Raw genomic sequence first — 18164 nt, 5'->3', positions numbered from 1 at the left:
TGTTAGCCTCTCTAGGCCTTAGCAGCCCAGCTACCATTTCTAGGCTCAAGGCCCTAGCAGCCAAGCTACCATCTTCCTTCTCTAGCCCAGCTCGAGCCCAGCTATCATCTCTAGGCTCCAGGCCCTAGCAGCCCATTTTCCATCTTCAGGCTTTATTTGGATCCTGAGGCTTTGTTAGCCTCTCCAGGCCCTAGCAGCCCAGCTACCATCTCTAGGCTCCAGGCCCTAGTAGCCCAGCTACCGTCTCTAGACTCTGTTTGGATCCTGAGGCCCTGCTAGCCTTTCCAGGCTTTACTTGGATCTTGAGGTTCTGCTAGCTTCTCTAGGCCCTAGCAGCCCAGCTAACATCTCCAGGCTCTGCGTGGATCCTGAGGCCCTGTCAGCTCCTCCTGGTTTTGCTAACATCTTTTTGTTCATTGTTTGTGCAGAAATTAAGATCAAGTGATTTATACTGGGTGAGTACATCTTACAACATTTGTGACATCTCTTTGGACATAGCCTATGGATTTAACTGTTCAGCCTTTGTGCATTCCCCTCAAATGCTTGGCAGAGTTGTTCAGAGGACTTAAATTTAGCCTGGTTGCTACCCAGAGATATTCTTCAGCTTCAAAATCTTTTGATCTTAAATGACTATTTTGCATTTGATGGCAGACATTACTGGGACTCTCATTTTAAAAACTCTACTGATTATTCATATACTGATGGTAAACAGAGATGGTTAATGTTTTTATTGCTGCTTTTATCTGGCAATGTGCAGCCAAATCCAGGCCCTGAGTTGCCGTGTATTCCATTGCCATCTGATGTGAAATCCATGTCTGGTTTGAGTGTAATTCACCTTAATGTTCGCAGTTTGTTACCCAAAATGGATCTGCTTAGAATTTGGGTGAATTTAACAGATGCAGATATTGTTGTGCTATCTGAAACCTGGCTGACAAAATCAATCACTGATATGGATATTGGAATGGGTGGTTATAACGTGTTTCGTGCTGACAGACCAAGGAAGGGTGGTGGGGTTGCTATTTATGTCAAATCTAAATTTAATGTGAAGTTAGTCTATTCAGAATCAATCGGTAAGCAGCTGGAATTTTTGGCAGTGAAGGTGGAGTTGGCCAAGGGGCCTTATGTTACTGTTGTTGGGTGTTATAGGCCTCCTGCTGCCCTGAGTACTGCATTGCAGACTCTTATTCAACTATTATCCAGATTGAACTACTCTGAAATTATTTTAGCAGGTGATCTAAACTGGGACTGGCTGAAACCTTGTTCAGATGAATTTAAGTCATTTTGTGATTCTGTCAATTTTACACAGTTAATAAATTCTCCCACACGTTTAAATCTTAAGTGCCATGAGAAATCCACCTTAATTGATTTAATTATGACTAATGGCCCGCACAAATTTTCTGCTGTTGGTGTTTTTTGCAATGACCTAAGTGACCATTGTGTTGTTGCTGCTGTAAGGAATACTAAGATGCCTAAATGTAAACCTCGCGTAATATGTAAGAGGAATCTCAAAAAATTTAATGAACAGGGGTTTTGCCATGATTTGTTTAATTGTGATTGGAGTAGAATAGAGCTGATTCCCGATGTGGAGTCAGCCTGGATATTTTTCCGGGATAGGTTTTTGCAAGTAATAAATAGACACGCCCCACTAAAGAGATTCAGAGTTAAGGGGCGGGACAATCCCTGGTTTTCCTCTGAGCTTGGAGATATTCTTCATGATCGCAATTTAGCTTGGGCCAAAGCAAGAAAAACGGGCTCTTCGTCTGATTGGCTTGTTTTTAGGCAGTTAAGAAATAAATGTTCTTCTTTTATTAAGAAAGCAAAATCAGATTTTTATCTGTCAGCCACTACTAACACCTTAAATGATCCCAGAAAATATTGGAAGGCTATAAAATTACTTTCTTCAAACAAAGATAGTATTAATGTTCCTTTTATTATGAAAGAATCTGTAGTAGTTCATGACAAGCTGGAGATATTGAACCATTTTAATGAGCATTTTATTCAGTCTGGTTCTTTGTTTGACACTGCTTGTCCTTACACTGTGACACCTTGTAGAGATGTACCAGTCTCTACAAGTGTCTTCAATCTCACTCAATTCTTAGTGGCTGACGTTCAAAAAGCCCTAAAAGGACTGGCTCCTGAAAAACCTCCAGGACCTAATCTTATAGAGCCCTACTTCTTAAAAATAGCTGCTGATTGTGTAGCACAGCCTCTAACGTACCTTTTTAATCTTACTTTAGAGAGCAATACTATTCCCAAAATATGGAAATCTGCATTTGTTTGTCTATTATTGAAAGGGGGTGACCCGTCAAATTTAAATAATTACAGGCCAATTTCTAATTCGTCTGTTTTGGCCAAAACGCTTGAATCCCTGGTGAGTGATCAGATGAAAGACTTCTTGCATGTACAGGACATTTTATCCCCAGTTCAGTCAGGTTTTAGAAAAAAAACATAGTACCATCACAGCTGCAATGAAGGTGATAAATGACATCGCTGTTGCTCGTGACAAGAAGCAGCACTGTGCATCACTTTTTATTGATTTGTCTAAAGCTTTTGACACGGTTGATCATGATGTTTTAAAGATTAGGCCTCTTAATTCGGGGTTTTCAGAGAATACTGTCTCTTGGTTCTCGAACTATCTTAGTGACAGAACCCAGTGCATTAAGTATGATGGTGTTCAATCTGGTATTTTACCAATCCTTAAAGGGGTTCCACAAGGCTCTGTGTTAGGCCCTCTTTTATTTACTATTTATACAAATAACCTTAGTCGGCATGTGTCTGATGCAAACTTTCATGTTTATGCAGATGACACAGTTATTTACTGTTGCGTACCCTCTCTTAAACAAGCCATTGCACATTTACAGAATGCCTTCACTGTGGTCCAAAACATGTTGCTACAGCTGAAACTTGTGCTCAATGCAGAAAAACCAAATGTATGCTCTTCACGGGCCCTCGGAATAGACCACTGAATGTTCCCTCAGTGATTACTCTTGACGGACGTGAAATACAGACTGTTACAACTTATAAGTATCTTGGTATTGTTATTGATGATTGCCTATCATTTAAGCCTCATGTTCACTGTCTAGTGAAAAAGTTGAGGCTAACATTGGGTTTTTACTTTCAAAATAAGCTGTGTTTTTCTTTTAATGTTAAAAAACGGTTAGTAGCATCCACTTTTTTATCTGTGCTGGACTATGGTGATATATTATATATGCATTCATCTGCTCAATGCCTTCAAATGATTGACGCAGCCTATCATGCATTGCTGAGATTTATTGCTAATTGTAAAGCTTGCAGCCACCACTGTGAGCTGTACTCTTGTGTAGGATGGTCTGCTCTGGCCACACGGAGGCTTTGTCATTGGTACACATTTATATATAAGGCTATTCTTGGTGTGCTTTCATCCTATTTATGTTCACTTCTTAGGAAAACAAGTGCTGGTCATTACTCTCTCCGTTCTCAGGCTGTTGTCTTGCTTTCTGTCCCACATGTCAGTACTGAGCTGGGAAAAAAGGCCTTTGTTTATTCTGCTCCCTTTACATGGAATTTGCTGCAGAACAACTTGAAACTTAAAATTGATTCCTTTGAGTGTTTTTAAGTTAAGAATGAGATGTTTTGAGTTTGACTCCCTCACATGTCAATGTTTTTAATTGAGATTTCATTGTAAGTGCATAATTGGCTTTCAAACTGTTTCTAGTAATTTATTTGTCTTTATTTTCATGTTTTTTTTGTGTGTCTTTGTACGTATGTAATGATGTGATGTATTTCATCTGCCTATCTTGGCCAGGTCTCCCTTGCAAAAGAGATTTTTAATCTCAATGGGCTTCTCCTGGTTAAATAAAGGATAAATAAAAAAAATAAAACAATAAAGGGCAGTATTATGTACGTAGTGTTTTAAATGTGTCATCCAATCTGTTTGCATAGTTTTAGTGTATAAACATGGTGACATAAAAAGTGTTAGCTGTAATATTTTGTGTTATTTCTCCATGTGTTCAGATCTTCTCGGGGCTGCTGGTGAATCTCCCCAGTGTTGCTGACTGGTTGAACTGGTTGAAGTATCTCAGTATTCCTCGCTATGGTCTTGTTGTGAGTGTTAAATTGTCCATGTTCTTCTGGATTGTTTGATTTGCATGAAATGTAGAAAGTTTTATATTTATATAGAAGTAGTGTACGTAAATGTGTGTGGCAGTTGTAGTTATGTTAAGACAGTAGGTAAAAGCTGAGAAACATTTGTGTAGGTTTAGTATATTTTTTGTTATTAGTAAAAAAAAATTAAGGTTTATTGTTTTAGTGAATGATAATGTGTAGTTGTTGATGATGAATGTTTTTGCAGGCTGTGGAAATCAATGAGTTTATTGGCCTCAGCCTGTGTGATATGAGGAACACAAGTGGCCTAGAAATACAAGTGTGAGTATGAAGCTGCATATGAGTAACATTTGTTACTTGAAATACATACTGAAGAAATAAAGTGTGTTTGAGAAATGAAAATGCAAGAGACGTTTGTTACTTGAAAAGAACTATGTGAATGTAAAAAGAAGGGCACATTTGAGGCATTTCAACTTTAGTTAAAGGGATAGTTCACCCAAAAATCGAAATTATGTCATTAATAACTCACCCTCATGTCGTTCCAAACCCGTAAGACCTCCGTTTATCTTCGGAACACAGTTTAAGATATTTTAGATTTAGTCCGAGAGCTCTCAGTCCCTCCATTGAAGCTTTGTGTACGGACTACTGTTCATGTCCAGAAAGGTAAGAAAACATCATCAAAGTAGTCCATGTGACATCAGAGGGTCAGTTAGAATTTTTTTAAGCATCAAAAATACATTTTGGTCCAAAAATAGCAAAAACAACGACTTTATTCAGCATCTGTGTCAGACGCTCTGTGTCGGTCTGCTTCACGCTGAATCACACATGTGCAGTATCATCAGCTCCTTGGTCCTCGAATCAGACGCGTCTGACAGAAACGGTTCTTGACTCGTGAACGAGTCATTATCTGGCTCGGCTCGGTGTTCATCTTCAGTTCTCTCTTCACAGCAGTTCAGTCAGTTTACTGTTTGAGTAAATGAATTACTCCGGGATATTGGTTTGTTTGAACTCAGAGGGAGTGTCGGCCACAATGGCGTAGCCACGGGTGTGCTTAGAAAATATATATATTTTTAAATCAACCCTTTCACGTGTAAGTTACAAATGTTTTAACTGACCCCTTGTTTCCATGGTGACGCGTCATGATTGTCATGTGACACACCGCAGCAACTAAAAGATGTATCGGTATTCGTTTTATTAAGTTTTTCATTTTTTATTAAAATATAATAAAAAATGGCTTGTCTACCCTTTAAAATCCAGTAGTAGTGCCTAAGATGAGCATAAACTCTATCTACTCCAGGATGACCCAATTTGGCATCTACAGCTGCAATCAAAAGTTGAACAATAGAGTTTCTTGAATCAAGAATAATTGGATGAATGGTATCAAAAGCCAATTCTTGACTATGTTGAAGTCGCCCTCCTACTCTAATAACTTCAGCAATGGGATCGAACTCAGGTGCAAGATTGTACAATCGACTACTAGATGGAACACCTTTTCCAATTCGCAATGCACCATACTCCTCTGCAAAGTCTTTCCTCTGAGCCTGTCGCAATAGGAGAAGTTCAATCTGAGCCTTGTCCAGCAAAGAGTTAACTGCCACAGCTTCAACAAGCTCATTCCACGACTTGTATTGCTGAACATCAAGATTCACAAGGTTATCTTCAACATCAGTCAGGCCACAGAACAGAGTCTTCCTTAACTCTGTAGCATCAGAGTCTCCAGTCATACCAGGGAATTTTGGCCACTGATCAGGGTCAGAATAAAGGAAAGAAGGGCCTTGAGTCCAATGATTAGGTTTGGTTAGATCAGTCAGATTCTTGCCCCTAGTGATATCATCAGCTGGATTGCTAGTGGTATTAACATAACGCCATTGATCAGGAGCAGAGTACTCTAAGATTTTAGTAATACGATTTGCAACAAATACTTTATAGCGGCAAGTCTCCGAACGAATCCAGTTCCAGAGTACTGTCATTGAATCAGACCACAGTATTGTTTGTTGAATGAGCAGATCAAGTTCCCTCTGCAACAGATTTGCCAGTTGAACCCCGGTGAGGGCAGCACACAATTCTAGACGAGGTATAGAAATTGACTTACGAGGTGCAACTCTGGATCGGGCCATCACAAAGGAGACTAGAACTTCACTCTCCTGATTGACAGTCCTTAAGTAGGCCACTGACCCATAAGCCAATTCTGAGACATCACAAAATACGTGCAACTCCCTCCTAAGGGAATTTCCATCAAGATCAACAGGACCATACGTTATTGGTAGTTCAATGGATGTGATAGCAGGAAGTTCACTCTCCCAGGCTACCCAGGCCTTCTTAATACCTTCAGGTAGTGCAGGATCATCCCATTGTCTTCCTTTACTCCACATTTGTTGAAGCAGGACTTTGGCTCTAGTGGTAAAAGATAGAAGGAACCCTATAGGGTCATATTGACTTGCAAGGACCCTATAAACATTGCGCGAGGTAAGAGAATCATAAGCAACAGGACGATGTTTGTAACCGAGGGTATCTCTGGCACAGTGCCAAATTAATCCCAGCATGCCTTCACTAGGATCTGAACAGTCTTGACCTAACCAAAGTTCAGTGTGGGCGGACTTTGCGTCGCTGGGCAGATCCTCCACCAACTCTGAAACATTACTTGCCCACTGTCGAATTTCAAAGCCTCCATCTCTCAAATGGGTCCGTAACTTCCCAACCAACTCCTTTGCTGTGGGGATGTCCATAACACTTTGTAGACAGTTATCAACATAAAAAGCCTTAGTGATAGACTCCTTAACATCTTCACAATCCTCTGGTAAAGCTCTTACATGCTTTTGCAAAGCATAAACCGCACAGCAAGGGCTACAGGTACTTCCAAATGGCAAAACCTGCCATTCATAAACATCAGCTAGCTTATCCCGTCTCATGCTTCGCCACAGAAAACACAGGAGAGGTTTATCAGAAGGCAACAGACAAACTTGATGAAACATGGACTTAATATCACCACTAATGGCCACAGGACGTTCCCTAAAACGAAGGAGTACACCTAATAAGGATGACCCTAAGGTCGGACCAGGCAGTAGGTGAGCATTCAGTGATTCTCCTTTATACATATAGGAACAGTTAAACACTAATCGTTTCTTTCCATTATGCTTTACGAGATGGTGAGGTACAAACCAGGACTCACTACTTTGAAAGGCTTCTTCATGACTCAACTTTCTCACATAACCAGAATCAACCAGTTTCTGAATCTCTCCTTCATATATAAGGGCCTGCTCTGGATTTCGTGTCAGTTGGCGCTCTGTCCATCGGAGGGATGACATAACTGCCACTTTAGGAGCATTGAACAAGGGTGCATGCTTCGAGCGAAGTAGAGGAGTGGCATATTTAGAGACACCATTCACAGTCTCGCTTGTCGTCAACCGGTTAAGACAATCTAGGGCATACTGGTCTTGTTTGGACCGTATAATTGTTTTCTCACTCTTATAGGGGAACACGTCCACTTGCCATAACTGCTCTACATCCTGTTGGAGTTGAGAGGTAATGGAAACTCCAGAAAGAAACAGACACTGGGTTTCAGTCTCATTTGATTGAGCTGACGATACTGGACCTTGAAGAGCCCATCCCAATCTGGTATGAACTGCGGCTGGTCCCCCATGAGGGCTAAGACGAACGTTCTCCACTGGAGCTAGAAGATATGGATGATCAGCACCAATCAAAAGCATAGGCTGGACTTTATTAAATGTTTCCAGTGGAACTCCCTTTAGATGGTTGAATCGGTTTAAAATGCTAGAAATGGGATAGGATTGCTCAGGAAGGCCCAATCCCTGTGCAGTGAAAGCCCCTTGGATCTGATATTTCTTATGAGAATTTGCTGGAGAAATTGTAAAGCTTACACTGGCTCCTCTAAGGACCTCTGTGTCTTGACGCACAGTTCTTAGCACCAATGATTCAGCTGTGCCCTTCAATCCAAGTTGCTGTGCTGCTAGAGGTAGAAGAATTGTCCTTTCAGAACCGTCATGTAAGATGGCATAAGTCTCCATACATCTACCATTATGGCTCAGCAGGACTTTAACTACTTTCAGTACAACTCTTGGGGAACAGCTTGGGCGACTAAGCAGGAAAACACCAGAGTCTGGCTTCTTCTGATTCACCTCATGTAGAATTCCCAGATGTTTACCTTTACATTTCAGACAGCCTTTCTTTAGGTCACACCGAGAGGCCTGATGAGTCCTACCACATCTCCAACAGCAATGATGCACTGTAATCCATTTTCTCATATTCTCCAGATCAAGCAGGCTAAAAGCTTGGCATCTACTGAGGTGATGATCATCACTTTTACAGAATGGACATGGGAACCTCAGCAACTCCTTTCCCTCAAAACTGGAATTTTGGACGGGACTAAAAGAATCACTGATCTTTTCTACTGGAACACCACTTACTCCATGAAGAATAGTTGTAGTTGGTGGATACTGCCTTAGTTTCCTCCCCATCTGGTAATGGTCATTAGGTTTCGGCCGGACAACACCGACTTGTCCTACTATTGCTTGACAGTCTGCTTCCTCTTGCAGCCATGAAGAGAAATTCACCAAGTTATTGGGTTCTCCTGGTCGAGTGGCTCTACTATGCCAGATGTAATTAGCAACTTGTTCAGGGGGGAGTTTACTCAATAGTTTCTGTACATGAGAAGCACAGGCCAACTCTGCTGCTCCTTCACCTTCACCCCAAGACTGTAACATCCCCACCAAGGCAAGAATACGAACTGCTAAGCTACTGAAAGCTTGTGAATCACCAGTTTTAATGGTTGGGAGGCCCATAATCTCAGCAATTTCTCTCAAAACTAATTGATGTGGCTGAAAACCATATTTCTGCTGGAGGGCTGCCCACGCTGCCCTGAATGGCAGAGGATGGTTAGAATAAGCCAAAACTAAGTTGCGTGCTGATTCTAATTTTAAATGGTCGAGGAGAATATGGTATTTGTACTGCTCAGTCTCATCTGGGGGTAGTAAATTCTCCAGAGCCATCTTTAACATTATGAATTGTTTAGGATCCTCCTTATAAAGATATGGAAATGAAGGACCTTCAATTCGAGATGATCTTGAAAGATAGCTTACTTGGGCTCTTGGATCATATCCTGTTTGAAAACTTAAAACAGGCTGTTGGACTGAAAACTGAGAAACACAAGGTATAGGATTATTCTCTTGTATCTCGTTACTTTGTTGTTGCACAATAGGTCTCACAAGAAGAGGTGAAGGTAAACTGGGCATAGCTAATGGTAGTGAAGACTGAACATCTTGATTCCCCTGCTGGACACAATTGGTCATTTCCACTTTGAGCTGTAATGGGTACAGATGGTGTAATCGTGCCAGAGGCCAGATATGTAGAAGAAACAGGTAATTGACTAATAGGAGGTTCAGATCTAACCACCGAATTATGCAAAGCCTGCTGTGAAAATGGTGGATTCTGAGATGACATAAAACCCTGGCAATCTTGTGCTTCTTGATGAACAGCATTCATAGGAACTGATAAATGGCTTGGATACAAAGGACCTGGTACTGGTGGCCAAAAACCAGGATAAACTGGGCCAAACAATGGTGGATTCATAGCCCAAGGAGGGATTGGTGGCTGCACTGCAGGTCTAGATGCATGAGACTGTCCTGATAACTGATGATACGCATCAACCCAAGGGTTTAGAGCATACAAATCAGGGGCCATGAACTGACTTGCCGGATGCTGTGAACTTCCCATCAAAGTAGACAAATGAGGAGCATAAGGGCTCCGATCTGTAAGTAATTGCCTTGACACTGGATGGCTAACAACATTCACATCAGTAGGGACTTGATTTACGTGTGAAACATTCAAATCAGGAGCCAAATGGGATTGAGGAGTCAACACCATAGAAGAAGGTGGAGGAAGAGAGGACACTCTACTCATACTTGGCGGTGACTTTAACTCGGAACCAACTTTCCCATGATGTTGTTCCTGTAGATGAACTCGAAGTTCTTGAGCTAATGCTGTAGCGGAATCAGTCACCGTACAAGGGACAAGAGAATCCTTATCAGGTAAGGGCGGTGCAGATAAATCTTTGTTACCTTCTTCAGATGACCAAGAACTTCCTGAAGAACACATCCGATTCACTTTGGAATTTATCTGCTTCACACTTCGGCCTAATTCCATTACGAACTTCTTTAACTGCTTCATTTCCAGTAAGACAGGGTCACAAGGTTCAGAATGACTCTCTCTGGCATATTCAATACTGCTTTGGACTGGGGCTGAGGAAACTGACTGACTGGCTCGAGGAGGCTTCGAGGGCAGTAAGGTAGTCTCATAGTCCTCAAGATAGACTGGAGGCTTGGTCTGTCTTGAAGACTCTCGCCGAGGTGGTATATGGCATTGGTTAGTACGTTGCTCTTGGTCCATTGAAATACTCATCTCCGGCTCGAAGGACCATGTAAAAGACTCTTAGGATACTGCTTATTCGTAGGGGGAGCATCACAATGGGATGTCAGTTAAAACACCTTGAGACAACATCCATTTGCATGTTTATTTCACCAATGCCAGTACATCATTCTTTCCACAGGTGTATCAGACTGGTTTCTGAACTTAAACAAGATAAACAAATAAAAAATAAACAATCAAAGGAATTACAAACAAAATCCAAACCATACAAAACAAACAATAAACTTACATCTGTACACAGCCACAACACCATATGAAAGAATCCAGGGGTGCGTTCTCCGATAACGTTGTCTCTTAGCGCGCTACGAATACTCAAAAGGTACACCTTAACTACAGGTATACCTTTGCTACGTGTGTTCTCCGAACTATACCTTAGGATGTTGCTTAAGGTAAACCTTCTTAAGTTCGACCTTAGCAGTTGCTGTCCATGGTGGAGGTGCTGAATAAGTTGATATCAACGCCTCGATGATCGATTGTGCGCTCTTTCCTTCACAGCGGTAAAGGTAAAGTATTGAGAAAACAATGTTCTTTATAAAGAAGCATTTTAGAAATAGTACAAACTGCATTTATTGGGGCTTATTGAAATAAGTACATGCAGAAATAAATACGAGTATGTGTTTATAATTTAGCAAGTGTACAATCCCAAACCCTCACGGCCATAAGTGTGTTAATGTTCTCCACAACGTATGCTGATTATCCACCAGCCGTATCACATTATTGGTGTAAATCGCTCATTTGTGTAATTGGATGATTTCCTCAATAAAAGCGCAAACATGAGAGACATACCGACATTCACTATGTTGGGGAAAAAAGTCCGCAAAAAGAGATCGCCCAGCCACACTGAGGTCTTACTCAGCCCATATCCATCCCCAACAACCTCCAGAAAACTCCACCACGGCATAACAACGAAGAGCCGCCAGCAGCTGAATTTTGGGGCTGAGGGGGTAGCTCCGTCGAGTTTGTCTTGACAAATCTGGGCCAACAAGATGCAAGAGCTGCAGAATTTGCTCCCGTGGCAGGCAAAATGTTTTACAATGGTCTCTTCTGACATGGTAGTCAGTGGACTAAAATGTTCTCTCTTATAAAGTAGTTGACATACACTAACTGGCTCCGCGGACGCCGCCGTCTTTGATTTAAAACAAGTACTCGCTGTCTCGCTGCCATAGCTATAAAGTTTGTGTAAACTAATCTTTCTTTATATAGACTCCTAAGCCTTTTCTGTCAAATGGTTCGCCAGCTGATGTGCCTTAGGATAGTAATTAAAAAAGCTAACAACCATTAGTGTATGGAAACTTTATTAATGAAAACACTTCCATACACTGGGTGTAGGCTATAACAACTTAAGTATTTTATGTGTATAATTTTAAAGTAAAGTAAAAATGTAATTTTATTACTAAATCAGATTTTATATTAAATGTTCATATAAAATTTTCTATGTGTAATTAAACTGCGATGTAAAAAATCTTTTTGTGTAGTGGTGGCCACTAGCGGTATGAACCGTCAGCAGCGATAAGGTATAGCTAAGAGCGCTCCAGACCAACCTTACGAACGCATGACTTACAGAAGGTATACTTAACTAAGAAGTTTCGGAAACCACGTATTAACGATAAGGTACTTCTTAAGGTACAACTTAAGAACGACGTAGCGTTAAGGTAGTTTCGGAGAACGCACCCCAGAGCAGTCAACAAGGAGTGAACTGATTGCTGCTCTAAAGCAACCCTTTTTAAAGGCCCTTAATTGGAGTCAGAATAGGGTAGAGCTGTCAACAATGGGTGGAGCTACAATTACTATGTCATGGGTTTTTCAACACATTATGTGGTTGAAAACACTGCATATTAATTGTGATATATGACAAGCGCTGAGCGCGTATGTCTCAGAAATAAGAGTCCAATATATGGTGCAATAATGCTAAAAATGTTAAAATGTAATTTACATTTTAAATGATTTTTGTTAAAATATATCTGCCGACATTCGGACTGCCAACCAATCAGCAAACAGCAGCTGACTGTGACCCCAGCAGTCTATGATATAAACAGATAATTTTTGATTGCACATTGCTAGCTAGCAATATGTCGCAGAGCTCCTTTCTTAATTTTTTTTAGCAAAAAACCTCGGCTTGATGGACAGCCGGACACAAGGCCTAACGTTACACCTGGTGAGGATGTTTCTCCAGACTGGAAATGTCCAAGTATAGTACCAGAAGTTCAAAATTATCGTATTTGGAAGAAAATTATTAAATTTAACAATTAACTACATTTTGACACGACCTGCAAATTACCACTAGGAGTATGGTTGGACGGAAGCAGTGCGATAAAATACTATCCCATAATTTTGCACAGTAATCTGACAATAAATGTGGCACACCCAGATTTTCATTTGCACACCCAGAGTCTCTTTTCTGGCTACACTACTGGTCAGCCACATTAAAAAAGTGAACAGCTTAAGTCATTTGTGGATTAATCGTATTGGAGACGCGAACCGTTTAAAACGATTCAGTTCGATTTGGTGAACTGGTTCAAAAAGATCCGGTTACATCGAACAAACTGCTTTGTTTTGAACTCTCTCTCACAACAGACGCGGAAGAGAAGACAATGCTGAATAAAGTCGTAGTTTTTGCTATTTTTGGGTCAAAATGTATTTTCGATGCTTCAAAATATTCTAACTGACCCTCTGATGTCACATGGACTACTTTGATGATGTTTTTCTTACCTTTCTGGACATGGACAGTAGACCGTACACACAGCTTCAATGGAGGGACAGAGAGCTCTCGGACTAAATCTAAAATATCCAGAGGTGGAAAGAGTACAAAAATATTCTACTCAAGTAAAAGTACCATTACATTAATGAAATTTAACTTAAGTACAAGTAAAAGTACCAGTCTAAAAATCTACTCAAGTAAAAGTAAAAAGTAGCTCATTTAAAATTTACTCAGAGTAAAAATTACTTAGTTACATTTTAACAATGACTACGTTTACATGCTGTTAAAATTCGGGTTATGGTCGGGTTAAGGTCACTATTTGGGTTTCTGAAACATTCGGGATAACCCTTTTACATGCGTGAGCAGAGAGAGTTACCAATCCCGATGTAAACGGCGACGTACGGACAACAAGACGCAATATGCGTCATTTCCAATTCTTCTTCCTGTATCCAAAGACAACAACAACAACAGCAGCAGCAGGCGGATGATGAATAGTTTGGGGCAGATAGCGATAGTCTTTGTTTGCGCTTTGGCGCTGGTACTGATCCACTAGCAGCACTTGACACTACTGTGCCTCTATACTGCACGCGGGGGTTTTTTATGTGCCGTCTCTACTCAAAAGACCAAGATTCGTTGCGAATAGAACATGCGCAGAACACACACGCGTTTATAACACAAACGCCTTTATAAGACCAAATATTCGGGTTAGAAAAGGGGTACCCCAGGTATAATATCCCGGTTTTTAAAAACCGGGATATGAGCATATCCGGGTTTTTGCCGGTGTTTACATGGCCGTGCGCGACCGGGTTATTGCTAATATCCCGGTTTTGAACGGGTTATTGGCTGCATTTAAACGTAGTCAGTGGGAGGGAGTCAAAAATGGGACAGGCCAAGGGTGTCAAACTCAGTTCCTGGAGGGCCACAGTCCTGCACAGTTTAGATTTAACCCTAATTAAACACACCTGATCCAGCTAATCTAATCATTTAGGTTTTTTTGAAAACTACATGATATGTGTGCTGGAGCAGGGTTAGAACTAAACGCTGCAGGGCTACGGCCCTCCAGGAACTGAGTTTGACACCCCTGGGATAGGTCTATTAACCTCAAACTAGTTGTTTTTAATTAAAGGAATCAGTTATTTAGAATAATAAAACATTTGGGCTGTTACCAGGCAAATCAGTATCAACAAACTCATCTTTTAATGCAGAGGAAATGCAGAAGATTCATTGGAAGTGGCATTTAGATGTATTACACTGTTTAGTGCAGGACAAGAATGCATTTAACCTGCAGTTACAAATGCATGAATAATGTTTTGATATACAAGACATAAAATGTTGAATACTCATTTGAAATGATAAGAAATTAATTATTTAAAAAAAATCAAAAGATACTTTAAATGTGAAATTAAAATGGCCAGTATGTGTCAGCAAGTCACTGTTAATAAGTGAGTCATTGCGATTGAACCGAATCATTTAAACGGTTGATTCATTCAGGAATGAAACACTGTCACGTTGCTCAGAGACGCAAAATTGTGCTTTGGTGACTGTGTTTGGAATTATTTTCTGGTGTAGAAATAGAGCTAAAAAAGGCAATATGGTGTCTGAACACAAGTCTCTTAATTAACTTGTTTACTGAACTGTTATATATATGTATGTATATATTCATGATGATTTTTGGATGAAAATACGGCATTCTTTGTGTGATTTTGATTTAATATATGAAATTATATAAATATGTGAATTTTCTGCCCCTATATCTTCAATTCTGTGATCATTCTAAATGCATTTTAGGAGACTGAATCACACAGTGAAAGAACACAATATAAATGCATGCGCACATCATTAAAACAAAAAATATATTATCATCGCAGACGATATATATAGCACACTCCTCACCACGGTCTTTTTGGCTAATTTGTGCAAAACCTCTTGCTAAAATGTCAAAGCTTCATTTTAACCACCAATGCAACGATGCAATTATTTAGCTTACCTCTACATTCTTGCGAAGGGTTGATGTCTTGTCGAGATTTTATAAGCTGCTAGTTTGGTCTTCCTAGGCAAGTACAGCTTACACTGCATAATAGAGCATACATATGTCCAGGGGTTCACTTCATTTCCTTCGAGTTCAACTTCAGAATATGACGGGGTTTCGTTTTCAGCGGTGTCTGCACCACTAACGCCTGTTTTGTCCGTCTGCATCTTTCTTGTGATTTTAGCGCCAGTTTGCCCTCCTGGCCATTATTTACTGCCGTAGTTTCCAGGGAGCGATTTTTTTTTTTTTTTTTTTTTTTACTCCGTAATTAATGTGTTTTAAAATGTAGCGAAGTACAATACTTTAAACAAAATATACTTAAGTAAAAGTAAAATTACAGATTTAAAAAATTACTTTAAAAAGTATTAGTACACAAAAAAGCTACTCAATTACAGTAACGCGAGTAAATGTAATTCGTTACTTTCCACCTCTGAAAATATCTTAAACTGTGTTCAGAAGATAAACGGAGGTCTCCCGGGTTTGGAACAACATGAGGGTGAGTTATTTATGACATAATTCTGATTTTTGGGTGAACTGTCCCTTTAAGTATAAGTATACTTGCAAGTCTGTATGTAGACATGTAAAGAGACAAATGCACAGAAATTTTTGAGAAACAAGTAAAATTAACATGAAAGCAGAGAAAATGGAATGAAACATAAGAAAATCTGAGCAAGAACTCTTGAAGTGAGTCAATGCTACTAAAATGAGTGAGGCAATGAAACTCCCCTGAGCGGCTAATCAATGATTTCATGATGAGCAGGAAACAACAGCTGCATAGGAAGGCCAGGAGTGTGTTAAAAAGGTTGATGTGAAGTGCATGAGTTTCCAAGGCTGTAGTAAGAAAAATATATGGCAAGAAATCGAATATGTCCAAGAATCAAAGGTTTCCACGTGCATTTTTGTTGTGGGAGAAAAGCATTGCTGTAGAGCCTTTTCTGAAGTGCAGCATGAATGAAGCATCAGAAAGAAACAAGATGTTGTTAGTGAAGAAGCAAGACTGAAAGAAAGAAGGGGAAATTAGAGAGAGCAGACTCACAAAGATGTAACGTGCTGTGTGTTGCTCCTAGAGTCGCAGGTCTTTACACTCGTAGTTCTTCCAACAAGAAGGGCTGCCACTCCAGCCACAATGCCTTCTGAAATACTGCTTCTCTCATGCATTAGCTCCTCGAATTATATTCCCACAGCTAATTCGAGCCCTCTTTCATTATCAGCTACATCACTCACTTTAGAAGCCAAAACAAGCTCATTCCACTACAGTTCACCATGCTCAACTACTTTTCATTGCAATCCTAATACATGCTTATCTTTCCTTCAGCAATTTTTGAGTATATACACACACAATTATTAATTAGGTTCTCATCATTTCTCATTGCAGCTGCACGACAGGTGAGGACTTTCTGAGTGAACAGGGCATCGATTACTCAACCTGGGGTTTGTGGCAGAATCATTTGGCTTTGGGAATCATGACCCTCATCTTCTTCATCATCGCTTACCTCAAACTGCGCTTAATCAAGAAATTCACCTAAACACAGGCTCACACTCTTCCAAATCTCAAAGTAAATGTCTTATCAAACAACAAATACAGAGTTCTGGCATGAAACTCTAGATGGCGCAGTCCAATAGGTCTAACTCAATCTGACCTGATGACATCATTATCACATGGCACAGCTGATTGGTTCTCTCCTTTATCGGTAGCCAATGAACTCACTGCTCAACATTCAATAAATGGCTAGTGCTTGCCGTAGCAATTGCAGCTTCAGAAACCCTCCACCTTCCCCAGCTCCACCTGTATAGATCTGCTACAAGTTGGATTAATGTATGCCATATTTCAAGCAGCAATACCAAATACATTAACATTGTCGTGTACATTACCATGCCAATCCCTCCAAGAGTTGTCATGATAGAAATATTATTGCATTATCATTACACATATATTCAGAGGCAAACATTTAGCCATAACAACAACAAACTTTACTATTATTAGTATTATTATTTTCTTCCTACTACATCTCATCTTATGTTGACTTAACTGATGATACTATAAAATGGCCATGAAAAATACAATTATATAGAGACAGACAGACAACAAACTATGTAGGGTAAACGTTTCACTACTTATTGTAAAATTAAGAGGTTAATGTTTACACTTACATATTACAACCTGGAACTTGGATGTGGGAAATAATTACAGTTAGATCCAAAAGATAGTTTTAGCAACACAGCACAGATGCTACAGAACATGATCTAGATCATTTATTTTGCAAAATCTTGTCAAATTAATAAATATTACATGAAATGTATAAAAAAAATTATTCCTGTTCCCATTAAGCTCAGTGTGCTCCCTTTAAGCTCTTTCACACTGAACGTCTATGTAAATACTTCATAAACAGACTTTAAATATTAAGTGATGGTTGGCACTTTAAGTTAAGTTAATACATATTCCATGGATTCTGTCAGCTCAAATCTACAGACTGGCTGTGGTCTTTGGCAACTAACATCAACTTTCCCAGATTGTAAATCGGTGGAAAATAGGGTCAGAAATCCTGTAGTGTATTCCAGCCTGAAGAGACCAGGGATAAGCTGACGCCCATTTAATAAGAGGCTTCATAATGAAGCTAGTTTCTGTGTTCATCACCATTAATTAAATGTTTTATTGGTTTGTTTTGTTTGATTTTTGAATGTTACTTAGCTGAACATGGACTAGTCTAGATGTTGCAATGAGCTTAAAAGACACTTCATTATAAATATACGACTGATCAAATTGAATGCCTTGGTGCTTGATTTTAGTGTTCTGATGTTTTTTTTATTGTTTGTTTTTTTGTTTTTCTTTGCAATTGACTGTACCTTCAAAAAAAAAATTTTTTTTTAAAAAAGGTTGTTACAAAAAAAAAAAATAGAATTTTTGATACAACA

At 39.8% G+C, this 18164-nt stretch overlaps 1 protein-coding gene across 2 annotated transcripts in view; it reads left to right on the top strand.

Moving 5' to 3' along the window:
• The window catches only part of LOC132118600 (broad substrate specificity ATP-binding cassette transporter ABCG2-like), a 46240-nt gene extending 29193 nt beyond the window's left edge, over positions 1-17047 (top strand). For both annotated transcript variants that reach the window (XM_059528554.1, XM_059528552.1), the window contains exons 14-16: positions 3994-4083; positions 4331-4404; positions 16627-17047. In XM_059528554.1, the coding sequence (XP_059384537.1) occupies positions 3994-4083; positions 4331-4404; positions 16627-16777 (315 nt within the window). In that variant the 3' untranslated portion in view covers positions 16778-17047. The remainder of the gene's footprint in view (positions 1-3993; positions 4084-4330; positions 4405-16626) is intronic.
• The last annotated feature ends 1117 nt before the right edge of the window (positions 17048-18164 follow it).

This window comes from Carassius carassius, chromosome 37 (genome assembly GCF_963082965.1).
Source record: "Carassius carassius chromosome 37, fCarCar2.1, whole genome shotgun sequence".
In the NCBI taxonomy this organism is placed as follows: domain Eukaryota; kingdom Metazoa; phylum Chordata; class Actinopteri; order Cypriniformes; family Cyprinidae; genus Carassius; species Carassius carassius.
Note: the sequence above shows the minus strand (reverse complement) of the source record. Positions and strands in the feature narration are given on the sequence as shown.